Source organism: Chiloscyllium plagiosum, unplaced genomic scaffold (assembly GCF_037043375.1).
Source record: "Chiloscyllium plagiosum isolate Xiang-an unplaced genomic scaffold, Cpla_swu_hap1 HiC_scaffold_12, whole genome shotgun sequence".
Taxonomy (NCBI): domain Eukaryota; kingdom Metazoa; phylum Chordata; class Chondrichthyes; order Orectolobiformes; family Hemiscylliidae; genus Chiloscyllium; species Chiloscyllium plagiosum.
The window spans coordinates 42,061,928-42,084,496 of record NW_028270150.1 but is presented as its reverse complement, the minus strand read 5'-3'; the positions used below and the strand labels follow the sequence as shown (position 1 = coordinate 42,084,496).

The 22,569-nt window shown below is 40.9% G+C and overlaps 1 protein-coding gene across 2 annotated transcripts in view; it reads left to right on the top strand.

The window, feature by feature from the left end:
- Positions 1-22,569, top strand: part of LOC122555251 (suppressor of tumorigenicity 14 protein homolog) — a 142,078-nt gene that overhangs the window by 13,206 nt on the left and 106,303 nt on the right. For both annotated transcript variants that reach the window (XM_087992711.1, XM_043701043.2), the window contains exons 3-4: positions 19,561-19,688; positions 21,816-21,883. In XM_087992711.1, coding sequence (XP_087848837.1) covers positions 19,561-19,688; positions 21,816-21,883 — 196 coding nt within the window. The remainder of the gene's footprint in view (positions 1-19,560; positions 19,689-21,815; positions 21,884-22,569) is intronic.

Sequence of the window (22,569 nt, the reverse complement as noted above, 5' to 3'; positions counted from 1 at the left end):
TCACTCTGTTCATAGGGTCATAGAGATGTACAGCATGAAAACTGACCCTTCGGTCCAACCCGTCCATGCCAACCAGATATCCCAACGCAATCTAGCCCCACCTGCCAGCACCTGGCCCATATCCCTCCAAACCCTTCCTATTCATATACCCATCCAGATGTCTTTTAAATGTTGCAATTGTACTAGCCTCCACCACTTCCTCTGGCAGCTCATTCCATACACGTCTCTTTTATATCTTTGCCCTCTCACCGTAAACCTATGCCCTCTAGTTCTGGACTCCCTCACCCCAGGGAAAAAACTTTGTCTATTTATCTGATCCATGCCCCTCATGATTTTATAAACCTCTATAAGGTCACCCCTCTAACACTCTAGGGAAAACAGCCCCAGCCTGTTCAGCCTCTCCCTATAGCTCAAATCTTCCAACCCTAGCAACATCCTTGTACATTTTTTCTGAACCTTTTCAAGTTTCACAACATCTTTCCAATAGGAAGGAGACCAGAATTGCATGCAATATTCCAACAGTGACCTAACCAATGTCCTGTACAGCTGCAACATGACCTCCCAACTCCTGTACCAATAAAGGAAAGCATACCAAACGCCTTCTTCACTATCCTATCTAACTGTGACTCCACTTTCAAGGAGCTATGAACGTGCACTCCAAGGTTTCTTTGTTCAGCAACACTCCAAGGACCTTACCATTAAGTGTATAAGTCCTGCTTAAGTTTGCATTCCCAAAATGCAGCACTCACATTTATCTAACTTAAACTCCATCTGCCACTTCTCAGCCCACTGGCCCATCTGATCAAGATCCCATTGTAATCTGTCCACTTTGCTGTCCACTACACCTCCAATTTTGGTGTCATCTTCAAACTTACTAACTATACCTCTTATGCTCATTTATATAAATGATGAAAAGTACCGATCTTTGTGGCACTCCACTGGTCACAGGCCTCCAGTCTGAAAACAACCCCCCACCACCACCCTCTGTCTTCTACCTTTGAGCCAGTTCTGTATCCAAATGGCGAGTTCTCCCTGTATTCCGTGAGATCTAACCTTGCTAATCAGTCTCCCAAGGGGAACCTTGTCGATCGCCTTACTGAAGTCCATATGGATCACATGTACTGCTCTGCCCTCATCAATCCTATTTGTTACTTCCTCAGAAAATTCAATCAAGTTTGTGAGACATGATTTCTTGTGCACAAAACCATGTTGACTATCCCTAATCAGTCCTTGCCTTTCCAAATACATGTACATCCTGTCCCTCAGGATTCTCTGCAACAACTTGCCCACCACCGACATCAAGCTCACTGGTCAATAGTTCCCTGGCTTATCCTTATCACCTTTCTTAAACAGTGGCACCACATTAGCCAACCTCCAGTCTTCTGACACCTCACCTGTGACTATCGATGATACAAATATCTCAGTAAGAGGCCCGGCAATTACTTCCCTAGCTTCCCACAGAGTTCTAGGGTACACCTGGTCAGGTCCTGGGGAATTATCCACTTTTATGTGTTTCAAGGCATCCAGCACTTCCTCATCTGTAATATGGACATTTTGCAAGATGTCACCATCTATTTCCCTACAGTCTATATCTTCCATGTCCTTTTCCCCAGTAAAGTCTGATGCAAAATACTCGTTTAGTATCTGCCCCATCTCCTGCAGCTCCATACAAAGGCTGCCTTGCTGATCTTTGAGGATCCCTATTCTCTCCCTAGTTACCCTTTTGTCCTTAATGTATTTGTAAAAACCCTTTGGATTCTCCTTAACTGTATTTGCCAAAGCTATCTCATGTCCCCTTTTTGCCCTCCTGATTTCTCTCTTAAGTATACTCCTACTGCCTTTATACTCTTCTAAGGATTCACTCGATCTATCCTGTCTATATCTGCCATATGCTTCCTTCTTTTTCTTAACCAAACTCTCAATTTCTCTAGTCATCCAGCATTCCTTATACCTACCAGCCTCTCCTTTCATCCAAACAGGAATATACTTTCTCTGGACTCTCGTCTCATTTCTGAAGGCTTCCCATTTTCCAGCCGTCCCTTTACCTGCAAACATCTGCCCCCAATCAGCTTTTGAAAACTCTTGCCTAATACCGTCAAAATTGGTGTTCCTCCAATTTAGAACTTCTACACTTAGATCTGGTCTATCCTTTTCCATCACTATTTTAAAACCAATAGAATTATGGTCGCTGGCCCCAAAGTGCTTCCCCACTGACACCTCAGTCACTTGCCCTGCCTTATTTCCCTTGCACCTTCTCTAGTAAGTATATCCACATACTGATATAGGAAGGATTCTATTAAACTGGAGAGAGTTCAGGAAAGATTTACCAGGATGTGCTGGGAATGGAGGTTTGAGTTGTAAAAATAGGCAGGAGAGACTGGGAACTTTTTCACTGGAGCATAGGAGGTTTATAAAATCATGAGGGGCATTGATATGGTAGATAGAAATGGCCTTTTCCCTAGGGCAGTTGCGTACAAAATTAGGGGGTGTATTTTAAGGTGAAAGGAGAAAGATTCTAAAATGGCATGACAGAAAACTTTTTACCCGGAGAATGATTAGTGTGTGGAATGAACTGCCAGAGGAAGCAGTGGATGCGTGTACAGTTACAGCATTTAAAAAACATTTAGATTATTACATGAATGCGAACGTTTGGAAAAATATGGGCCAAACATGGGCAGGAGGGACTAGTTTAGTTTGGGATCATGGTCCATGTAGACTGGTTGGACCGAAGGGTCTGTTTCCATGCCATATGACTGTATAAGAGGAATTACTGGAGGAGCTATTAGAAAATATAGAGGTGAATAAAATTCTGTGCCCTGATCAAGTGTATCCCAGACATTGCAGGAAGTTAGGGAAGAAATTATAGAATCCCAAGCAGAAATATTTGTAATAACTATAACCACGGGTGAAGTGCTGGAGGACTGGAGGGTGGCTAATGTTGTGCCTTTATTTAAGAAAAGCTGGAAGGAGAAGGCTGAGAGTGATAGACCTGTGAGCCTGACATCGGGGTGCGTAAATTATTGGATGTGATTCTGAAAGACAAGATTTACATGGGTTTGGAGAGGAAAAGACTGATTAGGAATAGCCAGCATGGTTTTGTGTGAAGGAAATTGTATCTCACAAACTTGATCGAGTTTCGTGAGGACGTAACCAAAAGGATTGAGGGCAGAGAGTAGATGTTGTTTACATGGACTTTAGTGAAGCTTTTAAAACCATAAGACCATAAGACATAGGAGTGGAAGGAAGGCCAATTGGCCCAAAGAGTCCACTCCGTCATTTAATCATGGCTGATGGGCATTTCAACGCCACTTACCTGCACTTACCCCGTATCCCTTAATTCCTTGCAAGATCAAGAATTTATCAATCTCTACCTTGAAGACATTTAACATCTTGGCCTCCACTGAGCTCCCTGGCAGTGAATTCCACAGGACCACCACTGAGCAAATGTAAGAAATGTCTCCTTATTTCCATTTTAAATTGACCCCTCTAATTCTAACGCTGTGCCCACGGGTCCTAGTCTCCCCTCCTAACGGAATCAAATTTCCAGCCTCCACCTTTTCTAAGCCACTGTAAGATCTCCCCTCAACCTTATACACTCGAATGAATACGATCCCAGAATCCTCAGCTGTTCATCGTATGTTAGGCCTACCATTCCAGGGATCATCTGTGTGAATCTTCGCTGGACACATTCCAGTGCCACTATTTGCTTCCTGAGGTGTGGGGCCCAAAATTGGACACAATATTCTAAACGGGGCCTAACTAGAGCTTTATAAAGTCTCAGAAGCACATCGCTGCTTTTATATTCCAACCATCTTGAGATAAATGACAACATTACATTTGCTTTCTTAACTATGGACTCAACATGCAAGTCAACCTTTATACTTTGGCTTTATGAATTTTCTCACCATTTAGAAAATAGTCCATGCCTGTATTCTTTTTTCCAAAGTGCAAGACCTTACATTTGCTCACTCTGAATTTCATCAGCCATTTTGTATACCACTCTCCTAAACTGTTTAAACCTTTCTGCAGCCTCCCCACCTCCCCAGTACTACCTGCCTGTCTGTCTAACTTCGTATCATCGGCAAACTTCACCAGAATGCCCCCAGTCCCTTCATCCAGTGAACAGCTGCGGCCCCAACACTGAACACAGTGATCATGGGAGACTTCAATATGCAGGTGGACTGGGTAAATAATGTTGCCAGTGGATCCAAAGAAAGGGAATTCATGGAATGCTTACAGGATGGCTTTTTGAAACAGCTTGTCATGGAACCCACAAGGGAGCAGGCTATTCTGGACCTAGTGCTATGTAATGAACCAGACTTTATAAAAAATCTTAAAGTAAGGGAACACTTAGGAAGCAGTGATCATAATATGGTAGAGTTCAGTCTGCAGTTTGAAAGAGAGAAGGCAAAATCGGATGTAATGGTGTTACAGTTAAATAAAGGTAATTATGAGGACATGAGAGAGGAACTGACCAAGATAGACAGGAAGCAGAGCCTAGCGGGGAAGACAGTAGAGCAAAAATGGCAGGAGTTTGTGGGTAAAACTGTACAGAGGTTCTTCCCCAAGAAGAGAAAGATTATCCGAGGAGGGATTAGACAGCCATGGCTGACAAAGGAAGTCAGGAAATCTATCAAAGAAAAAGAGAGATCCTATAAAGTGGCTAAGAGCACTGGGAAATCAGAAGATTGGGAAGGCTACAAAAACAAACAGAGGATAACAAAGAGAGAAATAAGGAAGGAGAGGATCAAATATGAAGATAGGCTAGCCAGTAATATTAGAAATGATAGTAAAAGTTTCAATACATAAGAAACAAATGACAGGCAAGAGTAGACATTGGACCACTTCAAACTGATGCTGGAAGGCTAGTGATGGGAGATAAGGAAATAGCAGGAGAACTTAATAAGTACTTTGCATCAGTCTTCACAGTGGAAGACATGAGTAATATCCCAACAATTAAAGGGAGTCAGGGGGCTGAGTTGAGTATGGTTGCCATTACAAAAGAGAAAGTGCTAGAAAAGCTAAAAGGTCTTGAAATTGATAAATCTTCTGGCCCCGATGGGCTAGATGAGTTCTGAGGGAGGTAGCTGAGGAAATAGCGGAAGCGTTGCTTGGGATCGTTCAAAGTCACTGGAGTCAGGGAAAGTCCCAGATGATTGGAAGATCGCTGTTGTAACCCCCTTGTTCAAGAAAGGCTCAAGGCAAAAGATGGAAAATTATAGGCCAATTAGCCTAACCTCGGTTGTTGGTAAAATTCTAGAATCCATCATTAAGGATGAGGTTTATAAATTCTTGGAAGAGCAGGGTCGGATTAGAACAAGTCAACATGGATTTAGTAAGGGGAGGTTGTGCCTGACAAACCTGTTGGAGTTCTTTGAAGAGATGACAAGTAGGTTAGACCAGGGAAACCCAGTGGATGTAATCTGACTAGACTTCCAAAAGGCCTTTGATAAGGTGCCACACGGGAGGCTGCTGAGTAAGGTGAGGGCCCATGGTGTTCGAGGTGAGCTACTGGTATGGATTGAGGATTGGCTGTCTGACAGAAGGCAAAGAATTGGGATAAAAGGTTCTTTTTTGGAATGGCAGCCGGTGACAAGCAGTGTCCCGCAGGGTTCAGTGTTGGGGCCGCAGCTGTTCACATTATATATTAATGATTAGATTAGATTACATTAGATTAGATTACATTACAGTGTGGAAACAGGCCCTTCGGCCCAACAAGTCCACACCGACCCGCCGAAGCGAAACCCACCCAAACCCCTACATTTACCCCTTACCTAACACTACGGGCAATTTAGCATGGCCAATTCACCTGACCCTGCACATCTTTGGACTGTGGGAGGAAACCGGAGCACCCGGAGGAAACCCACGCAGACACGGGGAGAACATGCAAACTCCACACAGTCGGTCGCCTGAGGTGGGAATTGAACCCAGGTCTCAGGCGCTGTGAGGCAGCAGTGCTAACCACTGTGCCACCGTGCCGCCCACGGTGATCTGGATGAAGGGACTGGGGGCATTCTAGTGAAGTTTGCCGATGATACAAAGTTAGATGGACAGGCAGGTAGTACTGAGGAAGTGGGGAGACTGCAGAAGGATCTAGACAGTTTGGAAGAGTGGTCCAGGAAATGGCTGATGGAATTCAATGTGAGCAAATGCGAGATCTTGCACTTTGGAAAAAAGAATACAAGCATGGACTACTTTCTAAACGGTGAGAAAATTCGTAAAGCCAAAGTACAGAGGGATATGGGAGTGCTAGTCGAGGATTCTCTAAAGGTAAACATGCAGGTTGAGTCCGTGATTAATAAAGCGAATGCAATGTTGTCATTTATCTCAAGAGGGTTGGAATATAAAAGCATTGTTGTGCTACTGAGACTTTATAAAGCTCTGGTTAGGCCCCATTTGGAGTACTGTGTCCAGTTTTGGAACCCACACCTCAGGAAGGACATACTGGCACTGGAGCGTGTCCAGCGGAGATTCACATGGATGATCCCTGGAATGGTAGGTCTAACATATGAGGAACGGCTGAGGATCCTGGGATTGTTTTCATTGGAGTTTAGAAGATTAAGAGGAGATCTAATAGAAACTTACAAGATAATACATGGCTTGGAGAGGGTGGACGCTAGGAAATTGTTTCCGTTAGGCGAGGAGACTAGGACCCGTGGACACAGCCTTAGAATTAGAGGGGGTAAATTCAGAACAGAAATGCGGAGACATTTCTTCAGCCAGAGAGTGGTGGGCCTGTGGAATTCATTGCCGCAGAGTGCAGTGGAGGCTGGGACGCTAAATATCTTCAAGGCAGAAATTGATAAATTCTTGATGTCACAAGGAATTAAGGGTTATGGGGAGAATGCGGGTAAGTGGAGTTGAAATGCCCATCAGCCATGATTGAATGGCGGAGTGGACCCGATGGGCCGAATGGCCTTACTTCCGCTCCTATGTCTTATGGTCTAACCCTGCGGAACACTACTTGTCACCAGCTGCCATTCAGAAAAAGAACCTTTTATCCCAACTCTCTGCCTTCTGTCAGACAGCTAAGCCTCAACCCATGCCAGTAGCTCATCACGAACACCATGGGCTCTCATTTTACTCAGCAGCCTCCTGTGAGGCACCTTATCAAAGGCCTTTGGAATTCTATACAGATACCATCCATTGGCTTTCCCTGGTCTAGCCTACTTGCTACCTCTTCAAAGAATTCTAACAGGTTTGTCAGGCACGACCTCCCTTTACTAAATCCATGCTGACTTGTTCTAATCTGACCTTGCACTTCCAAGAATTTAGAAATTTTATCCTTAACGATGACTTCTAGCATTTTACCTACAACCGAGGTTAGGCTAATTGGCCTATAATTTTCCATCTTTTGTCTTGATCCTTTCTTGAACAAGGGGGTTACAACAGCGATTTTCCAATCATCCGGGACTTTCCCTGACCCCACTGACTTTTGAAAGATCACAACCAACGCCTCCGCTATTTCCTCAGCCACCTCCCTCAGAACTCTAGGATGTAGTCCATTGGGGGCCAGGAGATTTATCAATTTTTAGACCTTTTAGCTTTTCTAGCACTTTCTCTTTTGTAATGGCTACCATACTCACTTTGCCCCCTGACTGTCCTTAATAGTTGGGATAATACTCATGTCTTCCACTGTGAAGACTGACACAAAGTACTTATTAAGTTCTTCAGCTATTTCCTTATCTCCCAGCACTAGCCTTCCTGCATCAATTTGAGCAGCCCAATTCCTATCTTTGCCTCTCGTTTGTTTCTTATGTATTGAAAGAAACTTTTACTATTATTTCTAATATTATTGGCTAGCTTAACTTTATATAGGCTCCGTCTTTTTCTTCGATACATTTCCTCTGTTCCTTTGTCAGCCATGGCTGTCTAATCCCCCCCACCCCCGAAGAATCTTTCTTTCCTTTGGAATGAATCTCTGTATGTATCCTCAATTACACCCAGAAACTCCTGCCATTGCGTTCTGCTTCCAGTCAATTTTCATCAGTTCCTCTCTCACGCCCCTTTAATTACCTTTAGTTAACTATAACACCATTACATCCGATTTTGCCTTCTCTCTTTCAAACTGCAGAGTGAACTCTACCATATTGTGGTTGCTGCCTCCTAAGTGTTCCCTTATTTTAAGATCTTTTATAAAGTCTGGCTCATTACATAGCACTAAGTCCAAAATAGCCTGCTCCCTTGTGGGCTCCATCACAAGCTGTTCCAAAAAGCCATCCTGTAAGCATTCCATGAATTCCCTTTCTTTGGATATATCAGCAATATTATTTACTCTGTCCAGTTGCATATTGAAGTCCCCCATGATCACCATGATCTTGCCTTTCTGACATGCCCTATTTATTTCCCGGTACTTCTTGTGCTCCTGGTCCTGACTACTGCTGGGAGGTCTGTACATAAGTCCCATTATGGATTTTTGGCTTTGTGGTTCCTTAACTCCACCCACACAGACTCCACACCATCTCACCCTATGTCATTCAGTGCCATAGATTTAATTTCATTCTTAATTAACAAGGCAACCCTGCCCCCTCTGCCCACCTCCTTTGTCTTTTCGATAAGTTGTAAATCCTTGGATGTTTATCTGCCAGTCCTGAACCCCCTGCAACCACATCTCTGTGATGCCTACCACATCATAATAATTTCCGATGATTTGTGCCGTTAATTCATCTACTTTGTTATGAATACTACGAGCAGTAAGGTAAAGCGCCTTAAAGCTAATTTTCTTATCCTCATGATTTCCAACATCTCTTGTAATATGTGCTAAATTATTCTACCTTTTTGCTTCATTCCTAGCCTACCTTGAACTTAAACCCTGCACACATGCTAACCTGCTTATCTTTCTACTTTACTCCATACTCACTGTTGCTTTCCCCTTCCCTTCCCCCCCGACTCACAAGTTTAAAATTCTAGTGACCACCCCATTTATCCTTTTCGCCAGAACACTAGTTCCAGATCGGTTCAGATGGAGACCGTCCCATTGGTACACATCGCCCCAGTTCCAAAACTGATGTCAATGTTCCATGAAATGGAATCCCTCTTTCCCACACCAATCTCTTAGCCACATGTTTACATACCTAACTTTCTTATCCCTATGCTAATAAACACGTGGCGCTCAGGCAGTAATCCAGAGATTATGATCCTTGAGGACCTGTTCTTCAATTTCCTTCCTCGTGCTTGATACTCCCCAAACAGGTCCTCCACCCTAGCCTTGCCTATGTTGTTTGTGCCAACGTGAACCACAATAACTGGATCTTCTCCCTCCCACTCCAATATCCTTTCAAGCCGGTCAGAGATGTCCTGCATCGTTCCGCAAGGCAGACAAGTTTCCACATGGCAGAGTAATTAGTAAAATTAAATCTCATGGGATTCAGTGTGAGCTTGCTAATTGGAAAAAATGATGTGGAGATGCTGGTGTTGGGCTGGGGTGGACAAAGTTAGAAGTTATTCACCGCCAGGTTATAGTCCAACAGGTTTATTTGAAATCATAAGCGTTTGGAGTGCCTCTTCTTTGTTAGGTGATTCCAGGATGAAGGGCTTATCAGGTGAGGAACCGTTAAGAAGTCTGGATCTGTACTCGATGGAGTTTAGAAGGATGAGGGGGGAATCCCATTAAAACTTACAGAATATTGAGAGGCCTGTATACCAAGAACATGGAGAAGATGTTTCCACTAGAAAGAGAGACTAGGACCTGAGGGACAAACTCAGAGTGAAGGGACGACTCTTTAGAATTGAGGCGAGGAGGAATTTCTTTAGCCAGAACGTGGTGAATCTGTGGAACTCATTGCTGCAGAGGGCTGAGGAGGCCAAGTCATTGAGTATATTTAAGTTACAATTCTTGATCAAGGGTGACAGGGAGGAGAATGTGGTTGAGAAATACCTCAGCCATTATGGAATGGCTGAGCAGAAACGATGGGCCCTTCTGCCCTTGTATCTTGTGGTCTTATTTACACATAATTACCCTTACAGGTTCAAAACACAAGTGTTAGACCCAAACAAAAACAGAACCTTACAGGAGGAAATCAACAGATTTGGCAGCATCTATGAGAAAAAAGCAGCACCTGTCTCACAGCAATTTCTGTTATCATTTCAGATCTTGAACATCCATAGTTCTTTGTTTTATTTTAGTGTTCAATCCGATCTTCTCCCTTTCAAACTGGATGTAATATTCAGTTTTATTGTGATTGTTACTACCTAAAGATGTCTTATTGCTGTAGTCAATTCATTGATGATGTCACATTACACAATACCAAGTCTTATACAACCTGCTCTTTGGTTCCAAAATGTGTTGCTTTAAGAAACTATCTTAAAGTCTACATCTGAGCTACTACTGTGAGTCTGGTCTTTCCAATTTATACGTAGATTAAGCTCTCATCCATGATTATAACCATCCCTTTATCACAAGCACCCAGTATTTCTTCTTGTACACTTGGTTGTGTATTATGGTTACTTTTAAGGGGCTGTATATCTTCTTCAGTATATTCTTCATCTCCACTCAAGCAGGTTCTATGTTGTGCTTTTATGAAGCAAGGTCATCTCTATTGCACAAATGGCAGCCTTGATCAACAGTGCTACCCCTCCACCTTTACCTAACATCCTAATTTTCTTGATTGTCATATATCCCTCAATATTCAGAAGCCAAACTGTCTGATGCTGAAGCCACGTCTTTGTAATAGCTAATGGATTTTATTTATTTATTTCAATATGTGTGATCAATTTCTTTACTTTGTTATGAATGCCAGGCACACTTAGATACAGAGCCTTTAGTTTTGTTGTTTATCTTTATAATATCTGGTCTTGATTATCAGGGTATTTGTAGGCTTCATTTCTCTCTGACCCTTCCTGTCACTGTCTAACCCTCATTTCCCTCATTGTATTATTTACCTCTCGTACCTAGTCTCTTCTTTTCAATATACCACATCATTCTTTATTTGAAACCTTGCCCCACTATTTAGTTTAAAACTCTCTCTACTTCCCTAATTATGTAGTTTGCAAGAATGCTGCCCAGCTCAGTTATAGTGTAGACCATACAATGTTACAGATTCCCCCAGAGGTGCCAGTTGTCCACAAAATGAAGGCTTTCTCTTTCCCTGGCACACCAGTCTTTGAACCACTCATTCATCTCCTTAATGTTTTGTACCCCATGCTAATTTGGTTGTGACTCAGGTAATGATTTAGAGATTAGAAACCTTGTGATCATTGATGTTCTGCTTTTAAATTTAGTGTCCAGATTCTCAAATTCTCTATGCAAAACCTCTTTCCTAGTTCTACATTTGTCATTGGTATCTACATGGATCACAACCACTGAATCAAACCCTTCCCACAACAAGTTCCTTTCTGCCCTGAACAGATTTCTTTTATTAATTCATAGGACTTGGGCATCGCTGGCATTTATTGCCCAACCCTAGTTGCCCTAGAGAAGGTAGTGGTGAGCTGCCTTCTTGAACTGTTGCAGTCCACTTGTTCTGGGTTGACCTACAGTATCATTAGGGAGAGAATTCCAAGATTTTGACCCAGCAACAGTGAACGAATGGTGATATATTTCCAAGTCAGGATGGTGAGTGGCTTGGAGGGGAACCTGCAGCTGGTGGTGTTCCCATATATCTGTTGCCCTTGTCCTTCTGGATGGAAGTATGTGCGAGTTTGAAAGGTGCTGTCTGAGGATTAAACAGATGTCCTTCTGTTTGGCAGGTAACACTGCAACACTGATCTTTGCTGCAAAAAATTATGTCAATTCCCCTCACTATAATGTTGCCTAACACTACTAGAGATCTTCTTGCTCCCCCCACTCCCACCCCCTTGAAAGGCTTCCTATACCAGAGCGCCATGGCCAGTTTGTATATTGACTTTGCAGCCCCGATTTCATTCAAAAAAGCTGAGAAAACCACAAAGCTGTCAGACAATTGCAGAGGCTGATGCTTCTGAATTCCTGCCATTGCCTCTTTACTTGCTTCATTGACAATCACACAGTCTGACCACTTACCAAACCAAAAGACTCTATCCTAAGTGGTCAGACTGCTTTCTTGTAAAAAGAATCCAGATAACTTTCCCAATCACAGTTCTTCATTGTTCAAATCAGAATTTCATTTTACCAAAAAGAAAATCCAGCTTAGCTTGCACAAACTTGAGAAATAAAGACAAGAAAGTAAAACTTGTATAAGTGAGCACTTTAAAATGAATAGCCCAGACAATTAACAGAAACCTGAGCTGTTAGACATCCTAGCTAACTGAACAGTTAAGATAAAGCTACAGTTCTCTCAGTGTAACAATGAAAGAATGCTAGTTTCTTTTAGTCATAGCCGTTCAGTTTGTTATGATGTTTGATCCGATCAGCTGCAGAAGATATATTGGGGAGGAAGGTTGCTGAGTTGTAGTATCAATTTGGTAGGGTGCACCAATAAAATTGGAGGATTGAAGGAATAATAGCTGGCAGAGTACAGCAACAGATTTGGAGCTGTGTAGGATGTGGCAACACTTTATGTAGAAATAGAAACACAGCTGGATAGGTCAGTAGAGCAGTAGAGTAATATAATATGGCAAAATGAGAATAATGGGAATTCTTTGTCTAGATAACTGACTCAAAGTTTGTGAGAAGATTTGTAGCTCGGGTGCTCGTTGCTGTGGTTCTGTTCGCCGAGCTGGAAGTTTTTGTCTAGGTGGATAGGGGACGAAACGGAGGAAACACCACAGAAGCGTTTCACAGGAGGCTCCCAAGCACTGAGGATGTCACCTAGACAGGGGTCGAAACGTTTGCAACAAAAACTTCCAGCTCGGCGAACAGAACCACAGCAATAACTGACTCCATCTTGGTACCAAATAGCCTATTCATTTAAACAGACTCCAATATATGGTGTAGGAGTCATAGAGGTCTATGTCATGGAAACAGGCTTTTTGGGCCAACTTGCCCATGTCGACCAGTTTTCAGAGTTATGCTAGTCCCATTTGCCTGCATTTGGTCCACATCCCTCCATATCTGACCTATCCATTTATGTGTCTAAATATTTGTTAAATGACAAAATTGTACTTGTTTCCACCACTTCCTCTGGCAGCCCATTCCAGACACTCACCACCCTTTATGTGAAAAAAAATCACCTGTGGACCCTTTTGTAACTCTCCCCTAAAACTTTAAATCTATGCCCTCTAGTTATAGACTCCACGACCCATGGGGAAAAACTGTTGGCTATCTACCTTATCATGATTTTATAGACCTCTGTAAGGTCACCCCTCAGTCTCCTACACTCCAGGGAAAAAAGTCCCAGCCTATCCAGCCTCTCCTTATAACTCAAACCTTCCAGTTCAGGTAGCATTGTAGTAAGTCTTTTCTGTACTCTTACTAATTTAATAATATCCTTTCTCTAATAGGACGATCAGAACTGAATACATGTAGTCCAAATGTGGCTTCACTGATGTCTTGTACAGCAGCAACAAGACATCCCAACTCCTGTACTCAATGCTGTGACTGATGAAAGCAAGCTGAAGGCCTTCTTCACCACCCAGTCTACCTGTGACTCCATTTTCAAGGAGCTATGAACCTGTACCCCTAGATTTTTGATCTGTAAAGCTCCCCTGGGCCCTACCATGGCCTGGTTTGACCCACCAAAATGCAACACCTTACATTTATCTAAATTAAACTCCATGTGCCATTCCTCAGCCCACTAGTCCAGTTAATCAAGATTATCTCAATAGATTTCAATTCAGCTTCAAGTTCGTTGTGACTTGCCTTTCAAATAGGTTCTAAAAGTCACATTTTATTTGTTCACTCATGGGATATGGGTGTCACAGACTGGGACAGCACTGGTTGACTATCTGTAGTTGCACTTAAGAGGGTGTTTGTCATCTGCCGACTTGAATAACTGCAGTCCATTTGGTGTACGTAAAATCACAACGTCATTAGGAAGAGCTTTCCAGAATTTTAACCCAGAAACTTTGATAGAATAGGCAATATGTTTCCATGTCTGGATGGTGAGTGGTTTGGAGTTGATCTTTCAGGTGGTGGTGTTCCCATACAACTTCTGCCCTAGTCCATCGAAGTTAAAATGCTCATGGGTTTAGAAGGTTCTGTCTGAGGAGCCATGGTGAGTTTCTGCAGTGTTTCTTGTTGATTCTATGTACTGCTGCTACTGGGCATTGGCAGTTGAGAGAGTGAATGTTTGTGGATTGGGCAGGTTTGTCCTGGATAGCAGAAAGCTTCTTTGGTGTTTTGGAGCTGAATTCATCCAAGGAAGTGGGAAATATTCCATCACACTTCTGACTTATGCCTTGTAAATGGTGGACAGGTTTTGGGGAGTCAGCAGACGAGTTACTTGCTGCAGGATTCCTACCCTCTGCTTTGCTATTGTAAACACTTTATATTTATATGGCTAGACCAGTTCAGTTTCTGGTCAATGGAAATCCCCAGGATGTTGACAAGTGGGTGATTCAGTCATGGAAATGCTATTGATTGTCAAGGAATGATGGTTAACTTCTCTCATGTTGGAGATGATCATTACTTGTCACATGAGTCCAAATTTATATATTGTCCAGGTCTTGCTGTATTTAGACATGGACTGTTTCAATATCTAAGGAGAGTGAATATTGTACAATCGTCATTGAAAATTGCATTTCCCATAATTCATATAAAAGCAACTACATAATCACTTCTAATAATGCCTTTGCATCCTCTATGCATTGTCCCAATTTTTAGCCAGCAGTTACCTTTTGTTTTGATATATGATTTGTTTCATTTTTGTACAAATTCCTCAACTTTACCATGTAGCTAACCTTCTAAGGATGGTACTTTTTAAGGATTTTCCTAAATTTTTATATTTTCCAGTCTTGTAAGCATCCTTGTATTTACAAAGATATGCAAAGTTTCCTTATTAGCTCAGTTTCCGTTCTTAGGTCCATTTCATCCAGCTCTATTGCTTATGAGTATTCAATTTCACCAGCTTCTTTTAATGCTTATCCCCACTTTCCTGCCTTGATTCAGAACTCTTGATTCCCTCCCTGATTAAAAATCTATCTGACTCATCCTTGAATATACCTAAGGACTCGATCTCTCCAGCCCTCTTTGGTAAATTATTCCACCAGTTCATTATCCTCTGAGAGATGGAATTCTTCTTCATCTGTACCTCAAAAGGGTGACCTCTTATTCTGAGATGATACCCATTGGTCCTAAAAGGTGAAACAACCTCTCTGCAACTAAACTGTCAACTCCCCTAAGAACCTTGTATATTTCATTAAGATTGCCTTTTATCCTTCTAATCTCTAATGAGTCCAGGTCCTATTCAACCTCTTTTCCTTATTTTGTGTTTCTGTTAAATTTCCTCAGTTGAAGAAATTGATTATAGTCCTTTATTTTAAATTTATGAGAAATAATGGAATAATTGTTTTAAGCAGTCTTGCAAAAAACCTGAGCTTCCATAATGTAGGGAAATTAATCTACTTGTTGCAGACACTGCGGAATTTTGTCACATAACAAGCCAAATGAAAACTGATAACCCTTCTGCAATTCCAAACAATTTAACTGAACAAAAGATTTGAAAACAGCAGGTTCATTGTGATAGGAAATTTTAACTTCCAATATATTGACTGAGACTCCCTTGGATGGGGCAGAGTTAGCTAGGCCCGTCCAGGAGGGTTTCTTGAAGCAATACGTAAGTAGTCCAAATAGGAAGGGGCCATACTCGGCCTGGTATTTGGGAATGAGCTTGCAAGGTGATCAAAATTTCAGTGGGGAGCATTTTGAGAACAGTGACCATAATTCCATAAGTTTTAAGTTACTTATGGATGAGAATAAGAATAGTCCTTGGATGAAAGTACCAAATTGGACAGGAACTGGGGAATTTGGATTGGGGGTGGCTGTTTGAGGGTAAGCTCATATCTGTTATGTGGGAGCCTTCTAAAGGCCAGTTTGATTGGTGTTCAAGACCATCATGTTCCTATGAAAGTGAAAGATAAGGATGGCAAGGTTTAGGAACCTTGGATGACAAAATAAATTGTAAGCATAGTTAGGAAAAAACAAGAAAGCATGAATAACTTTCAGGAAACTGAAGACAGACAAGCCCCCGGGAATATAAAATCAGGAAAGAATTTAAACAAGGGGTTAGTAGGGCTGAAAGGAGCCATGAAGTTATCTTGGCAACAGGATTAAAGAAAATACCAAGGCTTTTTAGAAATATATAAGGAGCAAGAGAGTAGCAAGCGAAAAGGTTGGTCCATTCAAGGACAAAGGAGGAAATGTTTGTATGGAGCAGGAAGATGTGGGTGAGATCCTTACAGATACTTTGCATTGGTATTCACAAAGGAGAAAGGCATAGTGGATGGTGAGTTTCGGAGGTGTATGTTAATATTCTGGGGCATGACAATATAAAAAAGGAGGAGGTGTTAGCTGTTTTGAAAAGCATTAAGGCAGACAAGTCCTCAGGACCAGATGGGATCTATCCCAGAATGCCGAGGGAGGTGAGGGAAGAATTACTAGAACCTTACATGAAATCTTTGTATTGTCTTTAGTCATCAGAGGACTGGAGAATAGCCAATATTGCTCCTTTGTTTAAGAAGGGCAACAGGGATAATCCAAGAAATTACAGGCCAATGAGCCTCACATCAGTGGTAGGGAAATTATTGGAGAAGATTCTTATGCCCATGATTTATTCATATTTGGAAAATATATGGACTTATTAGTGATAGGCAACATGGCTTTGTGTGGAGGAGGTCGTGTCTCACAAACTTGATTGAGTTTTTTGAAGAGACAAAGATGTTGATGAAGTCAGAGAGGTAGATGTTGCCTCTACAGACTTTAGCAAGGCCTTTGACAAGGTCTATCATGGCAGGCTGATCCAAAACGTGAAGTCATGTGGGATCTGCGGTGAGCTGGTAAGATGGATACAGAATTCCTTCAAGATATTTTTATTCAGGTTACTCTTCATTTATAATAATATTAACTGTATGTACATTAACCACATGATATAGAACAAGGAACATTACAGCACAGTACAGACCTTCGGTACTCGATGTTGCGCCGAAACCAATCTGAAGCCCATCTAACGTACACTATTCCATTATCATCCATATGTTTTCGTGTCACCTTTTGATTCAAAATTTTGATATCATATTTGACTTACCACATTAACTACTCTATCACTAAAACTACCAATCTCCATCAACCAACTCACTCTGCCTCAGTTCATCTGCTGTTAAAATCCCCATCCAGGTTTGATTACTCCAGTGCACTTCAGGCGAGCCTCCCATATTCTACCCTCCACAAACTTGACATCATCCAAACTGACCATGTGCTAACATGCACTAGGTCTTGTTCACCCATCATCCTTATACTTACTGACCAATCTGGCAATGCATCTGTATTAAATTTCTCATCTCACTTCATAACCTTGCCCTGCCTAAAGCTGTAATGTTCTCGTCCTTAGATGTTCAAGACCATCATGTTCCTATGAAAGTGAAAGATAAGGATGGCAAGGTTTAGGAACCTTGGATGACAAAATAAATTGTAAGCATAGTTAGGAAAAAACAAGAAAGCATGAATAACTTTCAGGAAACTGAAGACAGACAAGCCCCCGGGAATATAAAATCAGGAAAGAATTTAAACAAGGGGTTAGTAGGGCTGAAAGGAGCCATGAAGTTATCTTGGCAACAGGATTAAAGAAAATACCAAGGCTTTTTAGAAATATATAAGGAGCAAGAGAGTAGCAAGCGAAAAGGTTGGTCCATTCAAGGACAAAGGAGGCAATGTTTGTATGGAGCAGGAAGATGTGGGTGAGATCCTTACAGATACTTTGCATTGGTATTCACAAAGGAGAAAGGCATAGTGGATGGTGAGTTTCGGAGGTGTATGTTAATATTCTGGGGCATGACAATATAAAAAAGGAGGAGGTGTTAGCTGTTTTGAAAAGCATTAAGGCAGACAAGTCCTCAGGACCAGATGGGATCTATCCCAGAATGCCGAGGGAGGTGAGGGAAGAATTACTAGAACCTTACATGAAATCTTTATATTGTCTTTAGTCATCAGAGGACTGGAGAATAGCCAATATTGCTCCTTTGTTTAAGAAGGGCAACAGGGATAATCCAAGAAATTACAGGCCAATGAGCCTCACATCAGTGGTAGGGAAATTATTGGAGAAGATTCTTATGCCCATGATTTATTCATATTTGGAAAATATATGGACTTATTAGTGATAGGCAACATGGCTTTGTGTGGAGGAGGTCGTGTCTCACAAACTTGATTGAGTTTTTTGAAGAGACAAAGATGATTGATGAAGTCAGGGAGGTAGATGTTGCCTCTACAGACTTTAGCAAGGCCTTTGACAAGGTCTATCATGGCAGGCTGATCCAAAACGTGAAGTCATGTGGGATCTGCGGTGAGCTGGTAAGATGGATACAGAATTCCTTCAAGATATTTTTATTCAGGTTACTCTTCATTTATAATAATATTAACTGTATGTACATTAACCACATGATATAGAACAAGGAACATTACAGCACAGTACAGACCTTCGGTACTCGATGTTGCGCCGAAACCAATCTGAAGCCCATCTAACGTACACTATTCCATTATCATCCATATGTTTTCGTGTCACCTTTTGATTCAAAATTTTGATATCATATTTGACTTACCACATTAACTACTCTATCACTAAAACTACCAATCTCCATCAACCAACTCACTCTGCCTCAGTTCATCTGCTGTTAAAATCCCCATCCAGGTTTGATTACTCCAGTGCACTTCAGGCGAGCCTCCCATATTCTACCCTCCACAAACTTGACATCATCCAAACTGACCATGTGCTAACATGCACTAGGTCTTGTTCACCCATCATCCTTATACTTACTGACCAATCTGGCAATGCTTCTGTATTAAATTTCTCATCTCACTTCATAACCTTGCCCTGCCTAAAGCTGTAATGTTCTCGTCCTTAGAGCTCTGCACAATACCTGTCCTCCAATTCCATCTTCTCGAGCATCTCTGGTTTTACGTGCTCAACCATCAGAAATTAAGTCTGCAGGTACCAAGATCCTAATGTCTAGAGCTCCCTCCCTAAAAGCATCATGGGTCTACCTACACAAAATGGACTGCAGAAGACAGCTCACTGCCAAACTTTCAAAGGCAGCTTTGAATGGGCAATAAATGCTGGCCTAGCCAGTGACACTGCATTTCATTAATAAATGAAAGATCACTCTTGTTCTCATCCTAATTTTACAAGCTCCTTAAAACCTACTATTTTGATTAGGTTTTGATGATCGATCCTTATATATTATTGGATTTAGTGCCATTTTTATTCAATAACATTCCTGTGAAGTGCTTTATGATATTTAATTCATTTAAAGGTGTTATAGAAATTCGATTGTTGTTGGAATATTTAAAAAACTTCTTATCACTTTTGGTTTTACCTTTTAAAACTCTGCTTACATATTCATGGGGATTTGACAAATAAATTTATCCCTTGTAGTAGAATCATAGTGATAGTATTTCTCATCCAATCTATCAGGAGTGAAGTTTTTCACTCAGATACAGCCTCTGAATATTGTAATAGTTTTGGTTAACTTTCTATATTCTATCAACTCCAACAGATGAGATTCCAAATGGTAGAGTGTACTTCAGTGGTTCAGTTCATCTTGTAAATGCCAATTTCAGTCCTGCATTAACAGACAGCAGATCCCCTGAGTTCATCCACTTAGCCAATCAGGTCGAGGAACCAGTAAGTAATATACTTTTATGTGTTGCTTTTCATTCATTGGGACAATTCAAAAGCTAGAACTTACTTGGCTTAAAATGAAACATGCAAAATTATTAGAATATATAACAGGAAGATGTTCTGCTTGGGTATAATTGGCAGTCTGGGTGCAAATTACATTTGAAGTTGTGGTGACTTTCTGGAGTGAAGTTACAGTTCATCCTACCACACAAACTTATTTCCATCGTAGCACATGCCAAATCAGCACCATGAGACAGCACCATTGGAGTGCAAAACAGAATGTATTTGGTTTTTGTTCCATGTATAAAATCATAGAATCTTATATCAACAAAAATACTAATTGATATATTTGGGAGGAGCAACCTGATGCAGTTTTATTAATAGAACTGAAAATGGCATTGCCCATGAAATGAGCATCTTACTAAGAATCTAGTCCAATACTTGAAAGTTGCCTGAATTTAAATCACTGAAAATTGCTTTCAGTAACAATACTGAACAAGTTACTGGTTTCATTGGTGTGCATCAATTTGTTTCATCATAAGTTAAATATTTTTTGATATTTAAAATGTGCATATTTGTGCCTTTGCATTTAAAAACAAGCTTAGTTTGAAGAGCATCTTGAGCAGTCAAAATTATTTTGATTTGTTTGTGTGGCCGTTATTGTGAGCAAAGTCAGTTTCAAGTGCAAAGAATTTTAAAACCAATGTTTATGATTGTGAAAACTCAATTTATCCTCAACATGATTTGCACATGCAGCTCTAGGATCTTATAGTCTTGTAGGCTGATCTTAGTACAAACTAAACCATAACACTCAAAATCCTAAATATATTCTGTTCCATTTTAATCACATTTATTCCACTCCTGTTCATGAAAATATTTCATGATGGAGAAAAAAATAACACATTCATATTAAATACGTTAGTAAAAGAATCCTTCTTAGCAAGAATACAATAACTTAGGGCAGGATTTTCCCCTTTTTAAAAAAGGGGCCAAGCATGTTTGTTGCCTGCGCTATTAAGAAAACTCACCATCTTGACTGCCAGTCAGTTCAAGCAGAGAATAAACGAGTTTCTTTGTGAATCTCAGGCCTGGATTCAGGCAGATCCAGTGCCAAGAAGATAACTACAGTTTATATTTTATACTCTTTTGTGGGAAGAGGTAGAGCAGTTTGAGCTTATGGGTGGTTTTGACAGGCACATCTCCTTTACCTGCAATCAATGCCTGCAGTTCTCCCCAGATTGGAGCAATTGGCTGTGCTCCTCACAATATATAGCAGGCAAGTTGAACTGGTTACCCATTCAGGTAGTCAAGTGATAGAGGTCATGACAAATGGATCCTTAAGTGGCTATTGCTTTACCACTTAAGAGCCTTAATTAATGGTGGATTTTTTTGCACAAAACATAATTAATGAGATGGCAAGAAGTCTTTGGGGCCAACCCATCTCATTATTCCTTCTCCTGCCACCTTTCTTGCACCTCCACGGAGGGGAAATTGCACCCCTAATCATAGGTAGACCAAATAGAAACATCAAACCATAGAAAATAAGCACAGAGTAGGACATTTGTCCTTTCCTTCGACCCTGCTCTGCCATTCAATACAGTCATGATTGAACATCCAAGTCAGTGTCCTTTTCCCCTTTTCTCCTCACTTCCTTTGATTCCTTTTGCACTGAGAACTATGTCTATCTTCTTCTTGAAAACATTCAATTATTTGATCTTAGCAGTTTTCTGTGGCAGAGAATTCCACAGGCTCACCACACTCTGGGTGAAGACAGTTTTCCTGATTTCAGTCCGATATGGCCTTCCTTGCATTCTTCAGGCTGGGTCTTCTCTAGCTCTGCATTCTCAGATTTTGGGGACATCTTTCCTGTGTTTACCCTGTCTAGACCTGTTAGAACATTATATGACATCTTCCCTCATTCTTCTAAACTCCAGTGAATATATTGAGTCCTGCCATTGCAGAAACCAGTCTGGTAAAGCTTTGTTGCAGTCCCTCCATAGTTAGAACATCTTTCCTCACAGGGGGACTAAACTTGTACACAGTACTGCAGAGATATAATGATAGCTACTTAGAAATAACTGAGTAGTAAAATTCAATTTATTGCTTTGGTTTATTTTATGTGTTTGGCAGTTGGCTGAAATATTTAGAAGATCACAGTTGGCACAACGCTTTGTCAGTGTCAATGTCATCGCCTTTAGGTAGGAATTCATTCTTTAATGTTTTCATATAGTTGTTTTCCATTCAAGTCAAAATCTTCTTTTAAGATTTTTCAAACGTTAATTCGTTTCTGTCATCCATTCAGAGATCATTAATGTTCCAGTCATTATATTGCTCTTCACTGAAGCATTAGAGCTAGGATCATCATGTAATAATATGCGCAAATATGTAGTTAAAATCCTGGGCTTTGCAACTAATTGCTGATTTCACAATTTATAATTATTCTGACAAAATACTCCTTTGCAATAAAATATAGTTTAAATTCTGAAAGGAGAAACAAAAGTATTTCTAAGATAAACCTTAATAGCCATAAAATAACCTCAACAATTAAAAAAGCTGCATTTGGATAATACAATTTTTGCGGAAAACACTCAAAGCACATCATAAATGTTTAAAGAAAATGGATCATGTGCCAAAGAAGCAGATGATAAGTAGTGACCAAAATAATGGTTTTTACTGAGAGGGAAGTTGAAAAGGCATTGGGAATTTAGACCCACTCTCACAAATTTCCATCATATTTGACTGAACACCAAACCGTGGAATGATATGGCACAAAAGGAGGCCATTTAGACAATTAAAACATGGGAGAAAGAGAACTGATGATGCAAATAGAGATGAAGGTAAAGGGAATGGAGAATTTGAAAGACTGACTATAGAATGGTACAGA